This window comes from Brassica napus, chromosome C7, assembly GCF_020379485.1.
Source record: "Brassica napus cultivar Da-Ae chromosome C7, Da-Ae, whole genome shotgun sequence".
Taxonomy (NCBI): domain Eukaryota; kingdom Viridiplantae; phylum Streptophyta; class Magnoliopsida; order Brassicales; family Brassicaceae; genus Brassica; species Brassica napus.
Window position 1 is genome coordinate 53,434,916 of NC_063450.1, and position 18,594 is coordinate 53,453,509.

Here is an 18,594-nt window from a genome sequence, read left to right on the forward strand (position 1 = left end):
AGTCATACATTTTATTTGTTTGCCTTGCATGTTCTGTGTCGATGGATCATGGGAATACGTGACTGAAGCATATGGCCCATAGTGTACTCTTAGTTAATAATACTCTTTTGTATATTCTTTCTTAAATTAGTATTGGCTAGTGTTTTAATCGGCTGAATGGTTTATTTTGCATAGTGAATATTGCCGTTCTTTGTTGGTGGTGTTGTTTGATGGTGACATTAGGGTCGGTGGAATCACATGAAACTCCATGTTACTCCTTCGCCCCTTTTATTTACTTGGATAACTTTTTGTCATAATATGTATAGTGTGTGAAATTGATTCCTCTAAAAAAACATAAATAAAATAGTTCAAATCGTGATTCTAATAGGATAAAAATCCGATAAAGAATCGCCAACTATATATATATATATATATATTTAGTAAAAAAAACTATATATATATATATATATTTAAGTTTCAGAAATATATGATTTTTAGTGTTAGAATACCCAGAGCCCACTTTGTTAACTATATAAAACGTATTGAGTTTAATTTTGTACTTATGTTCATAACCTGCGTGTATTTTTTTACTAACAAATGGACGTAAAAGTAATTAGAAAGGTTTTTGTATTAAAAACAAAAATAGTACTGCATTTGAACATTTTCAGGGTTATATAAATGTTCAAATGCAACATCGTTTTAAATTGTTATATTTTGGTTTCATTGTTTTCAATTAGCAGAGTTAACAGCGTTCTTAGTTTTTAACGTTTTTTTGGTGTAAGAAAATAAAAAAGTATTTTCACTTTTTTGTTGGGAACCCAAACATTATAAATAATTTCTTCCAGCACGAAGTAAATCTGGGTGGCGGAAATTACAGCTGCAACCCCTTTATCACTAGAGCGGACTCGTTGGTTAATTCAATTATGTGTGAATAACAACATTGAGAATATTTACCACTGCATCAATCAAAAGACAATCAAAGCATTTACTGAAGTGGATTGAAATGAATTACGACAGCTAATTCAGGACCCATCCATTGCATACGCGTCAGTGTTTATATTTCCAGCTAATGTTTGTACTTTGAAGGCGTACGTCAAAATATGTTGTTGTTTATTCGTTTTTATGATGTGATATGGCATTAATAAAATTTGAAAAACAAGCTGAAAAATTGTGAAAGATTAGGTGATGAACTTTTTTTATCGAATATATACAGATATATGTTCACATAGTTATATATATATATGCACCTGCGTTAATAGTAACTTAAGGCAAGTTTATCTGGGGGAGATTAGGTAGTTTCTTAGCGAGGTGGACCCCAACGAAACACAAAAAACGGTAACAGAAAGCCCAGATTAAGGATCGACTATTGTTGGGGGGTGTTGGACTGTTCGCGGGCCCCACTGACACGTGGCAGCCCGCAATTGGTGCATTTTTTTAATTTTTTTTTTAATCAAAAAAAAAAATATATTTTTTTTTTAAGAAACCCGAGTTTTATGGGATAATCATGGTCTCAGTAACAATGAAAAAAACATTGATCGATTTCCACACACTGAATTTCTGATTTCTTCTTACTGGTTATTGGTGGATAACACAATAATAAAAAGTCGATAAAAAGTCTCATATCTGTTGATTCATATTTGAAAAGCTGTCGTATATCAAATGTTCGCTCTATAATTTGGTGGGTCAAATCACATGCTCTCTACTTATTTCATATGAAAAGTCATTATCCGAAAGGGTATAACGCCACGAAAATGAAATCGCAGAAACATGGATATCCATGAATGGACTGTCACAAGATCTTCCAATAACATTTAGCTTTTTGGTCAAACGTCAAGAGTCAGTGAGTTGATGATTAATCCCTCGTGTTGTATGTAGTAGCTGCCAAACACTAACATACTCAAATCCACCCAATTAATAAAGCTTCGAAGCACAATATTTTTTATTCGACTTTTTGACATCCCTTATGACAAATGCGGTCAAACGGTCACGATGATATATAACAACAATAACAATTGGACATTTCGTTTTCTTTTCTAATCTAACTATTTTGTATGAAATTTATTTATATATGTTTGGATAAAACGAGAGCTTGCATGCACATTTGTTAACTTGGAGATGCATCTTGATAAGTCACGTATGTTCCATATGAATTTGCTCGTTTGAATTGTTAAATTCATATGTTTATTCAACTGATTTTTTTTGGAACCATATTATTCAACTGATTTTTTTTTTTGTAAATTTCAAGATATTGGAATGGATGTTGAAGTGACAGATAAAATAAACACTATTACATGTGATTCTTTAACTTCATTTGTAACACTTCATTGTAATCTTATTGAGTTTAGAAAAACTCAATTGTTCCTTAAAAGAAAAGAGAGATTACTACTTGACGCGTACAAGTTCGATACGGTGATCTATGTTTCAGCTGGAAAAAAGTGTTTTTTTTTTTTTTTGTAAGCTGGAAAAAGTTACTAGATACAAAATTAAAAACATTTATATCTTATTCATATGGAATTATTTTAAGTATATATCATCTTTTTATTTAATTTTTAGCAGAATAACCACTTTTAAGAGAAAGCATGACATATGAGGTGGTGCATATATATGGACAATCTTTTTGCTGGTAATGAGAAACAACTAGAATTTTGGATTTTGTTCTTTAGCTTTCTTCGTTATTGCCTTTTACGGGTACGTTCAGTTCATCTATATACATACAGCCATTATCTACAGTGGTTGCAACAAATGCAGATGCTTTTGTTCCCAAATAATTTGGTGGATCTTGTTTTCATTTTCTTTTAACTCTTTAGGAAATATAATTTTGACAAGCAGCCAAATTGTTCGTATCCTCTCATATTCATAGCTGGTTTACGAACGGTCTTAAACGTGAAACGAATTAAAATGGTCGAATACTTTGTATTGTGGATATAATTAAATCTTGTATAGAGAAATGGGATACTCATAATCCTATCTTAAAAAGTGATTTATTCTCTACCTCTTGCATGTGGGCTGTGGCCTATTTGAAAATATGTGACTATGATCGTTCGTCTACCTCACCGTACAAACCAAAAAAGACCTAATTCGAAACAGTTTGCTTAATATGGTACGTCAAATCACTCAGGTTTAGTATCTAGCAAAGCATTGTATGATTTTAGCAAAGCATTATATATCGAATGTAACATCTTTATCAAAAGTAATAATGTCATACAAGGTGCTTGTAACATGTCTCTCCTTTATTATTTTGGTTATATTAATATAAGAGATGATATAAGAGATGGTAGATTGTTATAATTCATCTTGGTGAATGGTAGGGTCTTATAAACATGTTTCACAAAAAAAGAAAGAAAAAAGTTGTTTTTGAAAAGACAAGGCAGAAACATGTGGACTTCATACATTACCTCCACCTGATATGTTTCCCAGACTATCTACTCTCCAGTGACTCTTTTACTTTTAGTTCCCTATATATACTTTAGACACTTAGATAAACTTGCTTACAAACTAAACCTGATCCATTTCTATAGAAGCACAAACATTCAAATATTCATCACTTTCAGATTTTTCGTGTCAATATCCCTTTTTGGTTACTTGCATTAATCCTCTAAGATGGGTATTCAATTGATTGGACTATCTAACGCCAAGCAAAAGCTTCAAAGAAGCTTATCAGCAAAAATCACGAGCTTTTTGGCCATATCAGGTGCTAATAATGTCCCAAAGGGTCATGTCGCCGTCTACGTGGGTGAGACTTATCGAAGAAAGAAGAGATTTGTGATACCTATATCATGTTTAAACCATCCATTGTTCCCAGATTTGTTGAGCCTTGCGGAAGAAGAGTTTGGGTTCGATCATCCCATGGGATGTCTAACCATCCCTTGTACTGAAGATTACTTCACTGCTCTAGCTTCTATTTTAAATGGTTCGTGATAAGAGAGTCACAATATTCATTAAGTTTCTTTATACATATATATTTGTGTATTTTCTTTAAATCTATTTAAGGAAGTGGAAAGAAAATAACTCGAGATTGAGATACTAAGACCATGTTTATCGCAGATCCTTAACAGGATTCTTAAGGTAATAAACTGATTTAATTAAATGTAAACAAAATAAAAAAGCAATTATCGATCCTTAAGTAAGAGTTTTGGGGATCGGTTTTTAGGTTGGTTTTATTGCACGTGTCAGCACACAAATACTCCTGTTTTTTTTTTCTTTGTTTTTTTTCTCCTTCTTCGCTCGTCTTCGCCGTTCCCTCGTCTCCTCCTTCTTTGATCATCATCATCAGGTGGGTTTACCGGTTCTGGATTCGCGGAGCTGAAGCCGGAGCTTGCGACGAGCCTCCTGGTAAAGACTACTCTGTCCAGAAGATGATCCTCGGCACCCACACTTCAGAGAATGAACCCAATTACCTCATGATAGCTCAGGTCCAGCTTCCCCTTGACGACACCGAGAGCGAAGCTCGTCAGTACGACGACGAACGGTCCGAGTTCGGTGGGTTTGGCTGCGCCACCGGAAAGGTTCGATCTTTATTGAGTTTTAGAGTTCCGCTGAGTTGAGTGAATATTAAAGTCGATTACTTTGTTCCATTGAGTTGAATGAATATTTAAAGTCGATTACTTTGTGTGTAGGTGCAAATTATTCAGCAGATAAACCACGAAGGGGAGGTGAACCGAGCTCAGTACATGCCTCAGAACCCTTTTGTGATTGCTACCAAGACGGTTAACGCGGAGGTGTATGTGTTTGATTACAGCAAGCATCCGTCTAAGCCGCCGCTTGATGGAGCTTGTAACCCTGATTTGAGGCTGAGAGGTCACAACTCTGAGGGGTATGGCTTCTCTTGGAGTAAGTTCAAGGCGGGGATATTAACGCTACTCCTAAAAACAAGGTCATTGATGCTCAGCAGATCTTTAAGGTAATGCTTTGATTCGTGGAGAAGCAATTGTAAAGTTTATAGACAGATATTAAGTGTGATTCATGTGTTTACCGTACACCTGTTTGGAACCGTTGGAGATGATCAGTACCTTCTTATATGGGATCTGCGTTCTCCATCTGCCAGTAAACCTATACAGTGTGTGGTTGCTCACTCCATGGAGGTGCTTTGCAATGAACTGAATTTTAAGAGCAGAGAAGGTTCTCCAATAACAGAGGTAAAGCCATACATACCTTTTAACATTAACCCAGCAGGGATGCAGCCTGTTCTTACAACCACTTACCTCTTGGCATTTCCCAGCATTCTTGCAAGGTAAAGAACCCGTTATGTTTGAAACATTATTGCTTCGTATGGTGTATTTACCATCTTAAGGTTGTCTAATAAGATGATTTTATTGTTTTTTAGCATTGTGGGTTCACCGTTCTTGTTACACGTGAAGGATATATTAAACCCTGAAAGCACAGTTGGGGCACCGCCATGGGTTTACTACTCAGTCTATGCGTTTTTCGTGTTTCTCTTCAACATCTTTGACATTGTGAGTGTTACTTACTCTTTTTTTTTCTCAGCCTGAGTTTCAATCTTCTATGAACATTAAACATGATTAGTTATGCATGTTTGTGTCACGAGATGGTTTTGGTTTTGTATGTTTGTGACACGAGATGGGATTGTATATGTAAGTCTCAAGTTGGTTTTGGGTCTTCTCTCTTACTCTATATAAACTTATTCAAGTCACAAGATTTAAAATACTCCTCTCGATCAAAAATATCTGAGTCTTCTTCTCTCTTGCTTTAGAAGTTTTATTGAAGTCACATTCATCAAGTCTTCTTCTCTCTTGCTCTATAAATTTTTATTCACCAAGCATTGTATTCACCAAGTCTTCTTATCTCATTCTCCTTATACAAATTATTTGAAACACAGTCCTTGTTTTTATGTTTTAATTTTAAAATGTATGTTTAAAATGTTATTTTTATTATGTTTTATTTTATAAATAAATTTTATCTTTAAAAAAAAATTAATTAATTTTCTTAAGAAACCCAAATTAAGAAACTACCATTGTAGCTCTAAAATTATGAGATTCTTAACTAAGATCCTTAACTACAATTTATTAATTTAATAATCACTAAAGTGTACTTAAGAAACTATGTGGGATCCTAGGGATAAACATGCTCTAAGGCGTTTGTTTCAATTTTGGATCTCTTGTGAGTTCTTCTAAGTTCTAACCGTTCCATTTGTAAGGAACTTACTTCCTCAAAAAATAATCTAAGATTGTTTCTATGTAGATTTGTTTACTTTTTCGATGTATATAGCGGATTGTTTTCATAAGTTACTTTATGGAGCTAGGAAATTCGGAAGGACTTTTCTTTTTTTTTGAAACTGTAAGATTTGTTTCTAATCTATATTATTAAGATCAAAATTCTTACATTTTGAATTATGCATATCACATTAATATATTTTAATCATCTTTACATGTTAACTTAATAGAAATGTCTCGATTACAATCTGTATCACGGTTGCTATATTAGAAGACCACACTGTGAATCTTGCATTTTATTTATTAGAAATTCTTGCCTAGGTGAACCTCTAGGTTTACCAACCAATAGTGGTTGAGTATTTGATATTTGATATCTTTTAAAAAATGAAATAAAATTGAATATCCAAATTAGATTATATTTTTAAAATAAAATAATAAAAATACATAAAAATAGTTACAAAAAATAAATAAATTAATATTGTTAAATCTTCAGCAAAATACTAAACTCTATACCCTAAATCCTAAACCCTAAACCCTAAACGTTAACCTTAAGCTTTGGATAAACTCTAAACCGTTGGAAAATCTTAAACCCTAAATCATACATTAAAAACTAAATTTTACTAACACTAAACCCTAAATCCTAATCACTAAACCCTAAACCCTTGGGTAAACCCTAAACCCTTGGGTAAACTCTGAACCCTTGGATAAATCATAAACTCTAGGGTTTAATTTTAAATATTTTTAATTTAGAGTTTATGATTTATCCAAGGGTTCAGGGTTTATCCAAGGGTTTAGGGTTTAGTGATTAGGGTTTAAGGTTTAGTTTTATTAAGATTTAGTTTTTAATGTATGATTTAGGGTTTAAAATTTTCTAATGGTTTACGGTTTATCCAAGATTTAAGGTTTATAATTTAGGGTTTGGAGTTTAGGATTTAGGGTATAGGATTTAGTATTTTGCTAAAAGTTTATCAATATTTATTTATTTATTTTTTGTAACTATTTTTATGTATTTTTATTGTTTTATTTTTAAAATATAAACTTATTTGGAAATTCAATTTTGTTTCCTTTTTTAAAAGATATCAAATATCAAATAATCAAACACTATTGGTTGGTGAATCTAGAGGTTCACCCTAGGAGGTGAACCCAAGAATTTCTCTTATTTATTGAGTAGGTAAACTAATATATATAATCAAATGTTATTTTTTATTTAAATTTAGATTTATTCAGTTGGATACAAATTTTAAATTAATACTAAAATTATTTAACTTCAATATCAGACTTATAAAATCATGGAGAAAAAGATAAATCATGATGTATTAAATTAACTAATGACTCCTGAAAACATGAAAATGATAAATCATATTTATCTAATAAGAACAAGAGATAAGATAAGATAACTATGATATTATCAAGTATAACTATGATATTATCAATAGAATTTGTTAATATTTATTGATTAATTATTTAAATATTATGATAAATATATACATATATTAAGATATAGTTTTTAATAATCTATACTATTAAAGCAGGATCCTATTGTTCTTTTTACCTTAGCATGCCTTTTTTTTACTAACATTGCATGTTTCATTAAGGGCAATCAAGTAATATTAATAACACATCTATATTGGGCCATTTTTTCGGATCCAGCCCACTGCATGTCCACATTAGATCTCTCTTGGGCCATTTGGGCCGATTAAGAAATCAGATCCAATTCTCACATTTTTTTTCCTTTGGGCCATTGAGTCCAAGTTCAAATAATTTTTTTCAATCATTCTTAATTATTTTTTTCTTTTCTTAATATAATTTAAGCATTCAATTGATTTTTTCATTGAAAAGTATAAATCTTTATTAAAAGTATATAATTATTTTTATTAAAAATATTAACCACATAATAAAATTAATTTATCAGAGTTATACCAACTTAATTCACTAAAAAAATAAAGTTTAATTTTTTAAACATAAATAGTCATTTAAAATGAAACACGATAACAAAAGATAAAAAATTTAAGTCTTTTATAAAATAAAACACAAATATATGAAATACGACATTTATTAAATATTTGTCAATTGAAAAAAAAGGAAAATAAACCCGCGCTTTCAAAGCGCGGATCAAAATCTAGTAGTATTATTAAAACTAATGACTCAACCTAAAATCAAATATAATATGACAAATAAAAAATATTTTTAAATATATTAGTATAAATAGATAAAGGATTTAACAATACTATTATTAGCACTAATTACTTTTCCTAAAATCATGAAGAACATTAAATATAAGATATATGATATTATTACTAGAATTTGTTAATAACTTAATATCTATTTACTAATTATTTCAAATATCATGAAAAATATATATATCAACATAGAATCTCAAATAATAATACTATTGAAACTGATGATTCAACTTAAAATCATGGAAAACTTGACATATCAACAAAATTAATTTTTAAATAATAGTATATATATCATAAAAGAAAATACCGTTATAATTATCAAATGTGTGTAATGGTTAAGCTACAGTTATGACAGGAAGACTCACACATAACAATCATTCGGTGGCATCAATAGTCGCCTAAACTTATTAGATAATCATAGACAATCATCCGTATGATTTCGACACTGAACTTATAAGAGTCACGAAAATTCATTGTGGTCCATCTCTAATATCTGAAAACCCCGTATATTTACGTACTAGATTCTTGGTTGAAATTGATTCAAAATTTAAGTTAACCTAAGATTATTTTAAGATTGCTAAAATAAATGAAACATGAAATTGATTCAAAATTTAAGAAGAACATAATTATAAGAACAAACGCAAAATTTCTTTTAATCATTCACGCGAAGACGCGTACGTCAATTTATATTTGCTTCCATGCTCTTTTGTTTTTGTTTTCGAATTTCTATCTGCAACTCTTCTCTTTCAACATATAGAGGACAATCACTAGTCCATATACATCAAGTTAGTTTACTATTTTTAGGTCCAAACAGCGAAGTAGATAGCACCATCAAACTAATTGGCATATGGAAAAAGATATGTGACTATTTTGACTTCGATCTATTTCGATCACTAAACAGTAGTATGTTGTATATTCAAAACTCAGCCGTAGCAACAATCATTATCATCATAACCACACATGCAGAGATAGGCAGATCTTATCCAATGGCTAATAACTTCATCAAACTATTTATACAGCTGTGTATTATAGAAAAAATAAGTTTATTTAAATATATAAAACCATCTCTTTACTCATAGTTTGTCCCAGCAGTACGGCCCCTAGTTTGAGAGCGAAGGAAAATCTACTTCAAGACTTGGAACTTATTATACGAATGCTAAAAGTGGTTCAAGAACTGGACCCACTTAGTCTGACCCACGTCACACTATTCACCACATCGAGGCTCCAACTTTTATATTGGCAACATATAAAAAACGTACTTTTTTGTGCATTCTCCTTTTATATACGTATATGTTTTACATAAAGATGAGCTAAGCCATGTGAGCCAGATGGATGACGGAGGGCCCAAGAGCCCACAACTTTTGGGGTTTTTTTAGTGATAGAGATATATACCGCATCTTACTGTTAGTTTAAGCATTGAAGTCTTTTCCTTTATCTTAAACTTACATGCTTTAAGTTTACTACTATAAATAGAAACTTCTACTCCTTGACTATCAAGTCACTTGCTTCAAATAACTTTTACATCATCAAATTGATAAGTTGCATTGATCATAAAAAGAAGAAGATGGGTTTAATGCGGTCGATACTTCCAAATGCAAATCAAATCTTCAAATTACAGTCTATGAGGAACAGAAAAGGATCACCATCATCAACAACAACTTCAGGGCTTGTTCCTAAAGGTCATGTAGCGGTTTACGTTGGGGAAGGATTGGAGAAGAAGAGGTTTGTGGTTCCAATATCATACTTGAACCATCCTTTGTTCAGAGAGTTTCTTAATCATGCAGAGGAAGAGTTCGGATTTCATCACCCAATGGGCGGTTTAACGATTCCTTGTCGAGAAGAAGCGTTTCTTCAACTCATTACTTCTCATCAGCTGCATTGAGGATTGAGGGACACAATAATTAAATATTTAATTAGTAGTATTGACGGTTTTGATGAATCTTCTTGTTCTCACTTTCTGTGAGGAGAATTATAGTAAATTTAGTTGTGTGTATATGACTGTTTAAAAAGCTCGTATTCCGAAATAAGATTGTAAAAGTTTTGCTGGTATTTTTCTCAAAACAATTTTTTTTGCTAGTATTCATACATAAACCATTAAAATCTCAAGATAAAGAGGCGGATTGGATTTAAGGCTTTAAAACTTGTGTAGGAACTTTAAAAGATTGAGTTACAATTTAGAATTCCGAAGATAATATTTGAGCGTTTTCACTACCTACTGTGACATGGTTAGATGATATAGTACTGCCTCTAATAATACATCTAAAAATAAATTATTATTAAAATGGAAGCTTTATATATTGGGAAATCTCTCTGTTACATAATTACATTTATTTATTTTAATAACCAGCTCTGACTTGCGTTATAAATATAGTATCCTAAAAATATAAATAAGACTTCCTGCAGGAGTTTAAACTATTAAAAGAAATGGTGGCTCACATGCACTCTAAAGAAACTAAAATGGGTTGTATGGGATGATAATGTAACCGCGTTGATAATTCAAAATAAGACACATTTTCTTCAAATAAATAATATTTACTAAATGATTGAAATAGTACTTCGCAATTTTATTTGATAGTGAAACTTATCATAACAAATACTATAGCAGATGATCGGTTCACTTGGTCAGTCTGGACTTGGATTTCGGCCCAAATGGTTTATATGGTGGATCGTAACAGATGATCGGTTCACCTCTTGACATTAGTCGGAAGGTATTTCAAACTCGGGTTAGACAGTATGTAGTCAGTCCATCCTGTAGCACTAAATGCGTTCTTCCTGAGACCAACCGGATTAGCTGATAGCGTTTATAAAAAAAAAAACAAATACGATACCTCAATCATTGCATATTTAGATTGTCAAGCACATGTTAGTCTCCGTTATTAGGAAGAGATAATTGTGATCATAATCATGCAAATGAAACGCAATAACTGAAATTTCTTAGAATAACTATCACTACAAGAAAACATCGGTATTCTGACGGACATTCCGACGGAAAATGAAATCCTCGGAATTTCCTCGGAATATACCGACGGAATTCCGAGGAAACATCAATCCGTCGGAATATTCCGAGGAAATTCCGACGAACTAGTGATCGATCGATGCGTTTTTGGACATATACCCATCGATCGATCACATTGTTACGCTTTGGTCCATCTTAGTGATCGATCGATGCGTTTTTGGACATAAATACATCGATCGATCCGTTTATAAAAAAACAATCGAGATTTTGAAACCCCAAACACTAGTTCCTCAGAATTTCCTCGGAATATTCTGAGGAAATTCCGAGGAACACTTGATATCCTTGATCGATCGATGGGATAATCTCATCGATCGATCACATTGTTACGCTTTGGTCCATCTTAGTGATCGATCGATGCGTTTTTGGTCATAAATACATCGATCGATCCGTTTATAAAAAAACATTCGAGATTTTGAAACCCCAAACACTAGTTCCTCAGAATTTCCTCGGAATATTCCGAGGAAATTCCGAGGAACACTTGATATCCTTGATCGATCGATGGGATAATCTCATCGATCGATCACATTGTTACGCTTTGGTCCATCTTAGTGATCGATCGATGCGTTTTTGGACATAAATACATCGATCGATCCGTTTATAAAAAAACATTCGAGATTTTGAAACCCCAAACACTAGTTCCTCAGAATTTCCTCGGAATATTCCGAGGAAATTCCGAGGAACACTTGATATCCTTGATCGATCGATGGGATAATCTCATCGATCGATCACATTGTTACGCTTTGGTCCATCTTAGTGATCGATCGATGCGTTTTTGGACATAAATACATCGATCGATCCGTTTATAAAAAAACATTCGAGATTTTGAAACCCCAAACACTAGTTCCTCAGAATTTCCTCAGAATATTCCTACGGAATTCTGAGGAAGAAAAGGGTTTCCTCGGAATTTCCTCGGAATATTCCGAGGAAATTCCGAGGAAATAGGGTTTTTAAACCGAAAACAACGTTTTGCGGTTTGAATAACACCTATATAACCCTTATTAAGTGTCTTACATTCATTATGAAGTCAAAAATTTGTTCATTACCCTATAATAAACACTTTTCCGATTGTATGAACGAAATCCCCACAACATAAGAGAAACACTTATACACTTTAATGAACGGTAAAGGGAATACTTACAATTCGTTTTGAAATTTGTTATTTCATGGTTTATGCTCATCTATACAAAGAATCCTCAATGGTATGCATTACAATTGTATAAGAAATAAAATACGGCAAAAAAAATTGATGTTTTGAAACCCCAAACACTAGTTCCTCGGTATTTCCTCGGAATATTCCGAGGAAATTCCGAGGAACAATATAAATTAATAGAAATACATGCACATGATATTCTTTTTCCTCGAATTAATGAAAATATTCCGAGGAAATTCCGACGGATATTTAAGTGGCCGTCGGAATTTCCTCGGAATATTTTCATTTAACCGGGCAAACAAGCCGCCAAATATTTCGCGAAAATTGAAATTGAAAATACTGAGGGAATTCCGACGGAAAATATCCGTCAGACCCAAGGTTTTATAAACTCGAACCGCATCTTCTTCCCCATTTCTCTCTTCTTCCCCATTTCTCTCTTCTTCCTCTCCGGCGATCTCTCTCTCCTTCCGGCGTTCTCCACCTTCTCTCACGACGATCTCTCCGGCGAATCCTTTCCATTCCTTTACAAATCATGTAAGGACCTTATCCCACTCTCTTAGGTCTTATTTGTTAGGTTTTTAAGTAGATTTGATGATTTTAGAAGTTTTTTGATAGATTTTTGTTAGGGTGATTGGGTAGGATTGTGATTTGTTGTGTAATAGGTTTAGAATTGTGATTTGGTTGTGTTGAATTGATTTAGAACTTTTTTTATAAATTGTTTATTATTTTTGTATTTACAAAACGTTTATATAAATTCGATTTTACAAAACGTTTTTGTATATAAATTCGATTTTTGGATTTATAAAAGATGATTTCATATTTATAAAAATATTTATATTTATTAAAACTAATTTTGTATTTATAAAACATTTTTTTGATTTATAAACACTATTTTTTTATTTTTGTATTTATAAAAACTATTTTTAAATATAAAAAAACGTTCTTTGTATATAAATTCGTTTTTTGGATTTATAAAAGATGATTTCATATTTTAAAATTAATTTTGTATTTATAAAACATTTTTTGATTTATAAACATTATTTTATTATTTTTTGTATTTATAAATTCTATTTTGTATTTATAAAAAGATGATTTCATATCTATAAAAATATTTATATTTATTAAAACTAATTTTGTATTTATAAAACATTTTTTTATTTATAAACACTATTTTATTATTTTTTGTATTGATAAAAACTATTTTGTATTTATAAAAAGATGATTTCATATTTATAAAAATATTTATATTTATTAAAACTAATTTTGTATTTATAAAACATTTTTTTATTTATAAAAACTATTTTATTATTTTTTGTATTTTAAATATGTTTTCTATTTCAATTTTAATTTTATATTTTTGAATTTCAATTTAAAAAAATAAATTTATAATTTTTATTTTGAATTTTGGAAATATTCCGAGGAAGTGTATCCCTCGGAATATTCCGACGACATATTCCTCGGAATATTCCGAGGAAATTCATTTCCTCGGAATTCCGTCGGAAATTTCCGAGGGATTTCCGAGGAAAGATGAATTTCCGAGGAGTTATTTCCGAGGACTTTTTTCGTCGGTATGTCGTCGGAATAGCGTTATTCCGACGACATACCGACGATTTTTTCCCTCAGTATGCCGCTGTTTTCTTGTAGTGTATAATTACACTGATTATACATACATAATACTTGCGAGCTATAAGAAATATTTAATCATGCGCCTTGAGATCAAACATGGATGTGAATGAATACATTTAGTCAAAAAAAAAAGAAAGAAGAAATGCATACATAGAGTTTTTAAAAAATCATAATGCTAGTGATGACGATATAACTATTGTTGTTAAGTTCTGGTGTTCTAACGGAGTTTGTTGAGCCCGAAAACTCATATTATTTAAGACCTACAACTTCTATACCTAGCTGGTATATTGAACGTGTTGATTCTACATTGTAAGAACACAGAGAAACTATGCATGTTCAATGTTTCCATTTTCACGACTCCAAGCTTAGTATTACACATGAAGGTCCTCTTACAGATTTAATAATAATCATAAATACAGATTTAGTAATAGTTATTACAATAGATAGATATAAAGTTTTGTAAAGTCCATTTTATTTAAGACACAAAAGAGTCATGTTGAGTGGGGCTCTAGGGTTGGGTAACACATAGACCAAAAACCACCATATTCAAGAGCTAACAAGAGACTTGTCAAAAGTGTATATTTTCTTCATCAATGATGACTTTTGACAAGTCTTTATTCGTCATAACTAATAGGACCAAACCTGTTTCATGTAATGACCAGAGATTTTAATAAGTGGAAGAGGAGCATGTGAGTCCTGTAACTTTGGTGGTCCCTATCTGATTATATTCTTAAGTCACCCAGAGAAATCAGAATCAGCTTGATGCTTTTCTAGGTAATAAACCCTATTTTTGTTAAGCGATCCCATGTGAAACCCTGCAAACTTCTAATAATTAAATACAAGAAAAATATGTTGTATTATTAAACACAACTTCGAAATTTGATTCCCTTTACTTCCAAAGAACTCTATAAATTACAAGTAACTGAAACACAACTCCACCAAAAACAGTAATCGTTCTCCGCTATCATAGAACAGATTATTCTTATAGATTCTATAAAACTCTTGCTTTAGACATGGCTATATTGTCACGTGTTATCAACTCTAAACAGTCCCAAAAACAGCAATCTCGTGTTCCAAAAGGACATGTTGCGGTTTATGTCGGAGAAGAGATGGAGAACAAGAAGAGATTTGTGGTTCCCATTTCATACTTGAACCATCCTTCGTTTCAGGGTTTGCTAAATCGAGCAGAGGAAGAATTCGGTTTCAATCATCCGATTGGTGGATTGACGATTCCTTGCAGAGAAGAAACATTCGTGGGTCTTTTGAATTCTTATGGTTGTGTTGTTTCAACTTGAGATATCTTTTCTTTGGGAATCCTCAGAGTTTTTTCTTTCCATTTTATGGATTTTTTGTTGGTTGTTCCCTTTGTTTATTTCTGCAAAGGAACATACTGAATCAGCCTGTAAATATGTTGTGTAACCAGTCAAATCAGGTTATACTATTTGTACTTCCACAAAACATTGATGAAACCCATTTTCATGTTTTCGAAAATAATCTTAATATTTAAATTCTTTCGGAATATCCAAAGTAACTTAGCTTGATTGATGATTTCTAGGTAGAAGAGTCAGTGATAAAAAGAAAAGAAAAATAATTACATGGTTTCAGAGATTCAAAAAAACAAGAATTAACCAGACCCAATTACCATGTACTATTTAAATAGTCATTACCATTTTATTCGATTCCATTATTTACATGATCATACCAGTAGAATAAATTAATTGTTTTGATTTAATCAAATTGTAGAAACTCTAATTTTTTTTAACAGTTGGTAGAAAATCATTAACAATAAAAAAAATTCACTAATTATTTTTTGAATTATACAGAGGTATACTGGCCCTAACTGAAGTGAATCTAGACTAGCTACATGTTAGCGGCCAACGTTTTTGGTCTACGTATCGGTCTTCTGTCCCTATCGATACTTAAATTTTAATTCACCAGTAGCTGGGACTCGAATCGTAATGGTTTCACCGTATTGGATTTCGCCTTCAAGTTAATCACCATTGGACCACAAAAGTTAATTTTCCACAAGTTGCCGAATGGTAAACCCAAAAACCATCGTTATTGAATTATTGCATAGTTCTTGGAACACTAGGGACGACCTAGAGCAAGAGAAACTCTGCACTAGACCTTAACAAAGAATTACAATATCAGTTTAACTAATATTTCGGTGGCAAAAATCAGCCTCTTGTCTAAACAAACCAAATTCTAGTTCGGGTCGGGTTCAATTATTTATAAACAAAATTTTGAATTTTGAGATATAATAGATAAAGGATCCGAACTTTTATTTTAAACAAAACAGCATAGCTTTTTAATTAATCGAACTGGCCATGTTATGGGCAAATGATAGGTCTTCGTCATAAGTTTCCTTTTCTGATTGTGATGCATTAACTACTGTATATTGTCATTGTCATTTAGAGGTATGTGATTTGCAAATATTTGAAGTTTGAGTGTACATGGTAGATAGGATCATGGCAATTTTATCTTGTATAAATTATAAGTTAAAGAGAATGACATTTTAACAAAAAAATCACTACATGCCCTGTAACAGCTTTTGAGGATTCGATCGCAAGGCGCACAACAATCAAGATAACAGCAATGTATAGTGTAATTCATGATGAATTTTTTAATATACTTTTGCTTATAAAACTAAAAGACGTTATAATATCAATATGTAGTCATGTAGACACAAAAATTGTCATAATTTCAACAACAATAAAAAGTTCTGAAATCTTTGTCTAACGTCGTTGGTTTTCACGTATAACAAATGTAGAGTCTCCAACTAGAAAATCAAGAATGATTCTAAGAGGCATCTATATGATTAGAGACTGAATTGGGTCATTAGATGCGGCTTAGGAAATCAAAGATCAAAATGTAATGATTTGTTAGTTGCAGCTTCAAGACATTGAGGATATTTAAAGATTTGCCAACTAAGAATATTCGCATCTAGCTATCAGAAGAAAACCAGTCCCATGATTGACCAAATTGAGTATTTCTTCTATACTTAGATGTGAAATATCAAACTGGTTATCTTTATCCTGAATTTTTGCTTCATGTTCATTGTTATTTCATACAATGTGACAAGTTGCGCTCATAGTCTTCTTTGAAAGTCCTTTGTCCACTTGTTAATATCTATTAAACGAGCCCACACTTTAATGTTGAAGAGGAGCAGAATATATTTGAATTTTCAACATAATTTATAATTTTTTATATAAGTAAGAACAGAGAACTTTTTCTTGGAAAGCTTGATGAACGAGTTAAGCCATGTGACACGATAATAAGTCAAAACAACTTGCATAAGAAATAAGGAACCCATTATATGCCCTTAAATCATTGAAACGCTATGAATCATTTATTTTAAGGATTTCCATTTATTATAAATATAGGCAAGTCATCATCACCGTTCTTCATCTCAAGTGAAAAGCTTTTTAGAAAAACTTTCATAGAAAAATTCGCTTAGCACATTTGGTTCCAAAGCAAGAACAAAGATGGGGCTGGGACGTTTTGCGATCACAAATGCAACAAAACAGATATTGAAGCTAAACAGAAACCGAACATCATCGGATCATGTCCCTAAAGGGCATATGGCAGTGTACGTTGGAGAACAGATAGAAAAGGAGAGGAAGAGATTTGTTGTTCCAATTTCGTTTCTAAATGATCCTTCCTTCAGAGAGTTCCTTAGTCGAGCAGAGGAAGAGTTTGGATTCAATCATCCAATGGGAGGCTTGACCATTCCTTGTAGAGAAGAAGTGTTTCTTGATCTCATCGCTTCTCGGTTTCAATAATGTTAAAAAGAGAAGTTGAATTATATTAGGAGAATTGTATTTACGGAGATCTTGAAATTTTGTACTTGAGATTGAAGTTGTATCTTTTCATTAACCTCTTCCCATATATATATTTTTTAAACATGGAAAATCAGAAGAATTTAAGTCTACGAGTCTTTAACAATACATATTTAAGATTAAATCCACCTTATATATTTATATTAAATATAAATTTCATTATAAATGTAAGTACAAACATTTTGTGAGCATCCAAACCAATAAAATGATTGTTTTCTTTGCTGCCTAGCTAAACAGAACAATTACAAATTTAATTCCGTGTCAAAATAATATTGTTGAGTATTTACTGATGTTTCAACTTTTAAGTGGGTTTATTCGTTACGAACTGAATGTTACACATATTTTTTTTAGTGACCTGGTACAATGATTATGTTTGTGATTCTTACTTCAATAATTCAATACAAAACTTTCGATCAAAAAAAAAAAAAAACAGTTGGCGTCAATGACTTAATTGTTGGACTTATTCTTGGGTTCATCACCCCCTAGGAGGTTCACCAACCAATAGGATTGCGTTATTTCATATTCGATATCTTTTAAAAAAGGAAACAAAATATTGTCAAATTATATTATCTTTTTAAAATTAAAAGGTAAAAATAAATAAATAAAAAACAGTAGTAATTACAAAAAAAATATT

The 18,594-nt window shown here is 31.6% G+C and overlaps 4 protein-coding genes across 5 annotated transcripts; all 4 read left to right on the forward strand.

Moving 5' to 3' along the window:
• The first annotated feature begins 3,119 nt into the window (after window positions 1-3,119).
• LOC106414057 (histone-binding protein MSI1-like) lies at window positions 3,120-5,605 on the forward strand. Of its 2 annotated transcripts, none has more exons than XM_048763374.1 (3): window positions 3,120-4,484; window positions 4,596-5,209; window positions 5,303-5,605. In XM_048763374.1, the coding sequence occupies exon 1, from the start codon at window positions 3,580-3,582 to the stop codon at window positions 3,895-3,897; it is 318 nt and encodes a 105-aa protein (XP_048619331.1). In that variant the 5' UTR covers window positions 3,120-3,579; the 3' UTR covers window positions 3,898-4,484; window positions 4,596-5,209; window positions 5,303-5,605. The 2 variants fall into 2 exon arrangements, with proteins under 2 accessions (XP_048619331.1, XP_022563290.2); XM_022707569.2 differs by having other exon boundaries at window positions 3,974-4,484.
• A 2,661-nt stretch (window positions 5,606-8,266) lies between these two features.
• LOC111208282 (auxin-induced protein 15A-like) lies at window positions 8,267-11,353 on the forward strand. Its single transcript, XM_048763375.1, has one exon. It carries the CDS (start codon window positions 9,894-9,896, stop codon window positions 10,209-10,211), a length of 318 nt encoding a protein of 105 aa, XP_048619332.1. The 5' UTR covers window positions 8,267-9,893; the 3' UTR covers window positions 10,212-11,353.
• Window positions 11,354-14,924: 3,571 nt separating this feature from the next.
• On the forward strand, window positions 14,925-15,642 carry LOC111208283 (auxin-responsive protein SAUR21-like). The gene has a single exon (XM_022707269.2). It carries the CDS (start codon window positions 15,135-15,137, stop codon window positions 15,414-15,416), a length of 282 nt encoding a protein of 93 aa, XP_022562990.1. The 5' UTR covers window positions 14,925-15,134; the 3' UTR covers window positions 15,417-15,642.
• A 1,923-nt stretch (window positions 15,643-17,565) lies between these two features.
• LOC111207497 (auxin-responsive protein SAUR20-like) lies at window positions 17,566-18,033 on the forward strand. The gene has a single exon (XM_022705611.2). It carries the CDS (start codon window positions 17,607-17,609, stop codon window positions 17,901-17,903), a length of 297 nt encoding a protein of 98 aa, XP_022561332.1. The 5' UTR covers window positions 17,566-17,606; the 3' UTR covers window positions 17,904-18,033.
• The last annotated feature ends 561 nt before the right edge of the window (window positions 18,034-18,594 follow it).

Bases quoted from the DNA above. Each gene is read 5' to 3' on its own strand.
- LOC111208282 (XM_048763375.1), top strand. From the start codon at position 9,894: ATGGGTTTAATGCGGTCGATACTTCCAAATGCAAATCAAATCTTCAAA.
- LOC111208283 (XM_022707269.2), top strand. From the start codon at position 15,135: ATGGCTATATTGTCACGTGTTATCAACTCTAAACAGTCCCAAAAACAG.
- LOC111207497 (XM_022705611.2), top strand. From the start codon at position 17,607: ATGGGGCTGGGACGTTTTGCGATCACAAATGCAACAAAACAGATATTG.
- LOC106414057 (XM_022707569.2), top strand. From the start codon at position 4,335: ATGATCCTCGGCACCCACACTTCAGAGAATGAACCCAATTACCTCATG. The intron at 4,485-4,595 runs GTTCGATCTTTA...CTTTGTGTGTAG, and splicing joins TTGGCTGCGCCACCGGAAAG to GTGCAAATTATTCAGCAGAT.